We start from the raw sequence: 8,138 nt of genomic DNA on the forward strand, positions 1-8,138 counted from the left end.
CAACGAATTCATTGACTATAGTGTAGTCAATAACATATCGGTTTTCAAGAAATTTTCTTAGGCCGGAGCCTTCAAGGGATCGAAAAAGACATTGAATTTAAATTTCTTCAGATTGAGAGACCGATTCGAAATTGGCCAGTAGGATTTTCTTAGCAAGAGGGCAAAGCATTTTCCTTAAGAGTTTTTGTAGAGAGTGATGTTTGAAATGAAATTTGATGTACTATTTAAATAGCCAGGGGTCGGTTAGCATGTTTAGTTATGTCATCATTATAATTAGATATGGTAGAGTTAACATGTTAGATATAATGGTTATTTTCAAAGTGTAATGATGAAGACAAATTTTCATTATGGTTTTAAGATATTTAGGTGGAGTGTTAGTCTTTCTCTTTCAGTGATAGACACGTGTCTTCACTTTGTTTAAGAGTTAGACTGTTTTATTTTCATAAGGTAATTATCAAGCATGCATGACAAACAGCGTCCAGCTGTCCCAAGTTAACCGAAAAATGCACTTACCGAAATTATGGTGTAATTTATTGGTTGGTTTTCCATGAATGATTTATCGAGATAGATTATTCCGGTGTGAAGAGATGTCGAGTTTAAGCGACATTTATTCAAGTTAAGGAATAAACCATCTGTTTTATCCGAGTCATTTGAACCGCTCGATTTATGTACAGATAATTTGGTAGAGTCATTTTACCAATCTCAACCGGAGACAGTTGTCCAGTTTAGCATACTTGACCGTTTATCCCATAGATTTTTATGCATATGAAGAGAAAGGTTCTGACCGGTTTTTAAATATCATGAGTATATTTTGAAAGTAAGTATTCGATCAGATTTTTTTTCAAAAATTCCACGAGCATGGTTTGAGAAGCATGATATTTAAAAACATGCAAAGGTTTTTAAGGCAGAATTTGTTTATTGTCAGCAAGTTCTAAGATATTTCGAAAGAATGAAAACTTAGCTTCTTGTAGTGGCTTAGTGAAGATGTCGTCCACTTATTGTTCGGTTGAGACATATTCCAGCCGGATGTGTTTCTGCTGCACATTTTCCCAGATGAAGTGATGCCTGATATCGATATATTTTGTTCTTGAGTGCAACATCGAATTATATGTAATAGTTATCGCGCTTGTGTTGTCACAAAGATCGGAGATTCCTCAGCAATTACTCTGAAATTCTTCAATTGCTGTTGAATCTAGAGGAGTTGAGCATAGTAGCTTCCGGATGCAAGATATTCTGCCTCTACGGTTGAAGTAGCGACTGAAGTTTGTTTCTTGTTGTACCAGGAAAAAAGTCGGTCTCCCAATAATTGGCATGTACCGCTGATACTTTTTCGGTCTATCTTGCAACCTACATAATCTACGTCAGAGTAACTTATTAGGTTGAAACTGGAATCCTTCGGATACCACAGTCCTACATCTTGAGTGATTTTAAGTATTTTAGAATTTCTTTTGACAGCGGTATAGTGAGATTGTTTCGGATTTGCTTGGAATCTTCCGCATACACCGACCGCGAACAGAATGTCCGGTCGACTGACTGTCAAATATAGAAGTGAACTGATGATCCTTCAGTAAACCGTTATGTCTACTCCTTGATCGTCTTCGTCTTTATCTAGCTTAACGGATGAGCTCATTGGAGTAGCCGCTTCGGCACACGTGTCCATTCCAAATTTCTTTAATAGTTCGGTTGTATACTTGGATTGGTTGATAAAAGTTCCTGTTTCGATCTGCCGAACTTGGAGACTTAGAAAGAAGCTCAATTCCCCATCATACTCATTTCAAACTTATTGCTCATCATTTTTGAAAATTTATTACACAACTTTGGATCGGTTGAGAAGAAAATTATGTCGTCCACATAAAATTGAACAAGTAATATGTGTCCCTTTTTCTTAAATTTGAATAAGGTCTTATCTACCGAATCCATTGTGAAATCATGATCAAATAATAATTTTGTTAAGATATCATACCAAGCTCTAGAAGCTTGTTTCAAATTGTAAAGGGCTTTATTCAACCGATACACATGACTTATCAATTCTGGATTTTTAAAACCGGGAGGTTGTTCAACATAAACCTCTTCACTTAGTTCACCGTTTAAAAATGCGCTTTTAACATCCATTTGAAATACTTTGAAATTTTTGAAAGCCGCAAACGCAAGAAAAATTCTAATGGCTTCAAGTCTAGCCACATGAGCAAATGATTCTTCAAAATCAATGCCTTCTTCCTGTTTATATCCTTGGGCCACTAATCTGGTTTTGTTCCTCATAACTAAACCGTCTTCATTGAGTTTATTTCTGAACACCCATCTTGTTCCTATAACCGACTGGTGTTTCAGTCTTGGAACTAGATGCCAGACTTTATTCCTCTCAAACTAGTTCAGTTCCTTTTGCATTGCTAAGATCCAATCGGGATCTGACAATGCTTCATCCACCTTTTTCGGCTCAATTTGTGATATAAAAAACGAGTTTTCATATTCTTCCAAAAGTTGATGCCTAGTTCGGATGGGTGATGAGGGGTTACCTAATATTACCTAAGGAGGATGATCTTTATTTCTTTACGGTTCGGTTCGGTTATGTCTTCCAAGTGACCGGTTATCTGATCAAGGTTAGACAGATCGGTAGGCTGATCAGAGTCAGGCCGACTGATTTCCTCAGTGGACACTGAGGTGTCACCTTCCTGTTGTGGAGCAGCTTGATCATAGACAAACCTTCTAAAGACAGGAACCTCATCTTCATCATCGGGTTGTATATCCATGTTTTCCAACCAATTATGTAGATCGAAGAATGAAGCAATATTGCTTTCAACCGATTCATCAAAAACAACATGCGAAGATTCTTCAACATTTAATGTCCTAGTATTGTATACCCTATATGCCTTACTAACTACTGAATATCTCAGCATTATGCCTATATCGGACTTAGAGTACAAAACGGTCAAATAATGTTTACCGTTTATGTGAATATAACACTTACAACCAGAGATCCTAAGATACCGGATGTTAGGAACTCTGTCATAGTATACTTCAAACGGTGTTTTATTTAGCCGTTTGTTGATCATAGATTAGTTTTGTGTATGACATGAAGTGTTGATAGTTTCAACCTAAAAGTTTTTAGCAACACCCGAATCAGCTATCATGGATCTTGTGACTTCCTTTAGAGTTCGATTTCTTCTCTCAGCCAGTCCGTTTTGTTGAGGAGTTCTAGCACTAGACAACTCGTGCCTAATACCGGAATCATCAAGGAATGTAGTTAACGTACTGTTTGTAAATTCGGTTCCTATCACTTCTAATCTTGTTTATTCATATTGATTTCTCATTTTGCAATTTCCTAAGTAGTTTAATCAAATTTGGAGTAGCTTCATTTTTATAAACCAGAAAAATCACCCAAGTAAAACGAGAATAGTCATCAATAATAACCATAGTATAACCTTGTGACCCTAACCGGTCCAAATAAATCCATATGAAGTAATTCTAAGCATCGGGTTGATTGAATATTTCATTTACTTTTAAAAGTTGCCTTTATTTGTTTCCCCATTTGACATGCGGAACATACTTTGTCTTTTGCAAATTTCATGTTAGGCATTCCTTGTTTCCGGTCATGTGTCTGGAGCAACCATTGTCTAAATACCATTCCGAGTTCCCTAGCCGCTTGTTCTCCTGAATCTGCAAAAAAATAAATATTAACACCTATTTGGTACCCACATTTACTTGAGTCTGTGGTTGATTATTCCCTTGGAAATCCAAACTTTAATTAGTCGGATGACTTTCTTAGTATTAGTGTTAATTATTTCACTATTACGTGGCTTGACATCTCTCTGTCTGCCAATTGGTGTTTCATTGTATCGTCGTGTTGGTGAATGTTGATTTGTTCTATATGAGCGTCTGTCGGTTTCGTTTCTTACCGACCGATTAACTTTCCTTCTCTCAAGATGAAGCCATTTAGCCGTGTCGGTTGGACTTACATACTTAATTTCTTTAGTTAGTGGTATTTCATGATCTGCCTCGGTATCGGTTGAACTGCTCTTAATGAAGCTTATGAACGAAAGCTTGTTCTTGTTGAGGTTCAACTCTTTGGAATGTGTCCGGTTAGCCGATTTGCCACCTTTGTATCCAAGGCCAAACTTGCATTTGGGATGTCTTTGGTAGGTAGACATCTGGTTCACGGCTTCATTGGATTTCTTCCAAGCAGCCATGACGTACTTAGATCTTTCATTTTCTTCGGTTAGCGATTGAACTGTTTCCTTGAGCTTCTCGTTCTCATAGGATAGTTCAACCAGTTCATCGGTCTTGGTTCCACTTGATTCACCGATTTGGAAGTTGCTCGGTTGATCAGTATGGACGTTCAGTCGGATTGGTATAAGGGAAAATATGTTCTTGAACTCAATGATCATGTCATTGAGAGCAGTGACCAAATCTTCATTGGTAAATTCTTCAGAAGAAAAGTCAAATACCTCTTCCTCCTTGGCCATGAGACAAGGAAACTCGTTGTCATCGTTCTCTGTGTCGGAATAGGCCTAGTAGCTCCCACCGTCATCGGCTAGTAATGTTTTTTGAATTTCTTTGCCTTCACTGGATTGTTGATATTCACCTATCTGGTTGTTGTCAGCCGGTCTACGATCAATTGGCATTCGGTCGTCTCTCTTTGGTCTTCAGCACTCCGACCTGTAATGACCTAAAGCGTTACAATTATAACATCTAACATTATATTTATCACCGTAGTTGTAGTTGTTTGATGGTTGACTCTTCTTTATGAATCTTTCGAATTTTCTTGCAAGCATGGGCATCGCATCCACGGTAAACTGTTTAGAAATTTTGATTGGTGCCGGAACGGTTGGCTCCACTAATGTCACAAGGGCTTTGGTTGTGGTTGACGTTGAGGATTCGTCTTCGATTCGAGACCTCATCTCAAACTCGTATGCTTTAGATTCTCAAATACATCATGCAGTTTAATTTGCGAGATTGTTTGATTCTCGCATCACCATGGTCTTTATGTCCCATGCACTTGATAAAGATCTCAATGCCTTAACAATGATTTCCTTGTTATCGTATCTCTTTCCAAGTGTATAAAACTCGTTTACCACACTGGTGAACCGATCACTAAATTCCTTCATGTTTTCTCTTGGCTTTATTATGATATTCTCGTACTTCTGAGTTGCCACCAGTATCTTATTTTCCTTAGTCTTTTCGTTTCCCTAATGGAGTTGAATAATTGTTTCCAAGGCTTTCTTTGCATTCTGGAAATCTCTGACTTTGACGAAAGTGTTGATGTCCAGAGATTTAAAAATATGTCTCTTGCAATGGTTGTCTAGTTTGTTTCTTCTCCTGTCTCCAGCCGTCCATGCACCTTTCTCTTTCTCAATCTTTATCGGACCTTCTTTTAGGATGGTACTCATTTCATCATCCATTGTAATTAGATATAGATACATCTGAAACTTCTAGTCGACAAACGCCTCATTGTTTAGCATAAGGGGCCTCACATTGTGAGCCATGTTTTCCAGCTTTTTCGGTTGCTTAAGTGTTAAGAACCTTGCTCTGATACCATTTGTTAGGATCGGGGTCGCTGATAGGGGACCGGGGTTTGGCTAAAAGGAATTGTGTACAACAAACACACACACCAATTGACACTAATCTGGTTAAAGATTAGAACCGGTCTTCACACTACGCATGTTGTCACAAACTCTTGAACCGAGTTTAAGGGCGGAAATGTATGTTTCAACCTGAAGCAACACACATGGTTCGGTTAAAGAAGGTAGTATGGGGAAATCGATTGGAATGACGTAAAGTCGGTTGGGTTGGTAAAGTAATGATTCGGTTTGGTTGGAATAGTTAGTGATTCGATTCGGTTGATAGTGTAGCCGGAAATAATGAAGAACACAAGACAAATTTTATGGATATCCGGAGATGAAACTCCTACGTCACCCTTCTTCTCAAACTGTGAGAAGGATATTCACTAGGAATATTCAACAATACTACACACAATACGATCGAGTCTTATTTATTGCTCGTCGTTCACTTTACAGCACTCACACAGTGATGTAATACACTCTACAATGAATGTAAATACTTAGAACTTTTTGATCAACAATACTACACACAATATTTATTGCTCGATCGAGTCTTATTTATTGCTCGTCGTCACCCTTTTTGATCCGTTGGCTTTATAGTATCTTCAATACGTTGAGCCAGCCGGACATCATCAGTTTGCAACTTAGGTCGGGCCTGAAGTTAAACTGATCCGGGTTTTTGCGGATGTCATTAAGCCGATTCGGTTTAACCGAGAGGATAGATCAATTTAGAAATTCGGTTTGGCCGGTCTGGTTGAGGATGTGCTTGCACATATAATTGAAATTGATTAAGTTCTTTGGATAGTTAATTTACTTAAATAAATTAACTATTTTAATTTTTCTAACAATTAAAGTCTGTTAGGGTGACAAAAACTTAACAGACTTTTAGGGTGAACCCAAAGAATATCCGTGATTTCATTGGTGTCTGGATTTGTATGGTAATCAAGGAGGTAATTTTTTTTAATTAACTGTTCGAAGACATACTAGACTTGATTTAGGTTGGCCCATTTAGCGAATTTATTTGTGAAAATGGCATTGTAAATGGTTTTGATCCCTGTAGTGTTTGACGGATCTCTTTGTTTCAATATACTAAGAATTTCACGAGGTGCGGTATTATTGGCCATGTCGAGCACAAACTGTCGCTCCATTGGTTTTAACCTAGACGGGTACTCATGACCATACATAGATTCTTCTGATTGATGGTTATGGAAATCACATACAACCCTTAAACGCCACATCACACGTTCTAGAGGTATTGGTATACCTCGCAGCTCGAATGGGCATTCACATTTTTTTTGTCCCTGTATATTCATTTTTACGGATTGCCCATCAACAAAATACCGCGGCGGTTTGTATTTTCCTCCTCTTTCACACATTAAATGACACTTTGGCAACTTGCCGCCTTTTAAATTAGCAGAATTTTTAATCACTACCACAATACCATTTTCCAAACCAGTTGTCTTCGCTAATTTATCATATCTTCTCTACTTTCAAATATCTATATAAAATAGTAGTGTAAGAACTCAATTAGTTTCATTGATTGATATTAGTTTTTTTTCTAATTGATATTATTTTTTTTAAAATAAATAAGAAATATGCATAAAACAACAATAATAACTAACATGTTCTGTGGTAAATTTCGATTGTTGTTGGAGATGCTCTCCCTAGTAGGAACATCATTCTCAAATGACTAACTATCTAAAAATGAATCGAAATTGTGGTTATTTATTATGTTAAAATCATATTTGATTCTTAGGTAACAAAAACAATTTTGTTATTTAGTGAGTTGTCAACAAGAGCAGATTTGATTTCCCTAATTAAGGGACCTCTATAGGTAAGATAATTGTATAAACCCCACTTTTATAGAACTTTTTTCTTTTTTTTCATCTTTAATATTAAATATATATTATACAATATATATATATATAATTTTTTATCTCCTCTTTAATCTCTTATTTCTTTATTATAATATATTAATTATTTATATCTTAATTTATATTAATCATTTATATCTTAGTGAATATTAATCTCAACTATAATGGTATGAACTAAACTTATTTTAGTAATATAAGTGAATATTTCGGTATAATTTCGATGATAAAATTGACATTTTTCCCTATTATATAGTATTATTATGTATATGGTAAATATTTATATATAAAAATAAATAAATAAATATTTAATATTAAATAAAAAATTATTATCAAGTTTATATAAAATTAATACAAAAAATAATTTTTATATATATAAGAGATAAAATAATAAAAATATTAATTAAGAAAAATAAATTAATAATTATAAAATAGAGATAAATTATTAATTATTATAAAAGAGAATTTGAGAACTATTAATTATTATTATTATTATAAATATATATTATATTATATTATATATATATATATATTAGGAGAAATAAATATATATATTAAGAGAGAACAAATAATTAAAATAGATTAGAAAAAAGAAATTATCCCATAATCACTGGACAATTGTAGAAAACTTATATATATATTTAATATAATTTAAACAATTTGATTAACAAAATCATTAAATAAAATATAGAAAATAATTCAAATAACTCTA

General features: G+C 35.0%; 1 protein-coding gene across 1 annotated transcript; it reads right to left on the minus strand.

Annotated features, from left to right (window-relative positions):
- Window positions 1-4,937: 4,937 nt before the first annotated feature.
- Window positions 4,938-5,396, minus strand: LOC124917342. Its single transcript, XM_047457796.1, has 2 exons — window positions 5,241-5,396; window positions 4,938-5,183 (listed from the first exon to the last, which is right to left on the minus strand). The coding sequence occupies exons 1-2, from the start codon at window positions 5,394-5,396 to the stop codon at window positions 4,938-4,940; spliced, it is 402 nt and encodes a 133-aa protein (XP_047313752.1).
- Window positions 5,397-8,138: the final 2,742 nt, after the last annotated feature.

The sequence above is a fragment of the Impatiens glandulifera genome, unplaced genomic scaffold, assembly GCF_907164915.1.
Source record: "Impatiens glandulifera unplaced genomic scaffold, dImpGla2.1, whole genome shotgun sequence".
Classification (NCBI taxonomy): domain Eukaryota; kingdom Viridiplantae; phylum Streptophyta; class Magnoliopsida; order Ericales; family Balsaminaceae; genus Impatiens; species Impatiens glandulifera.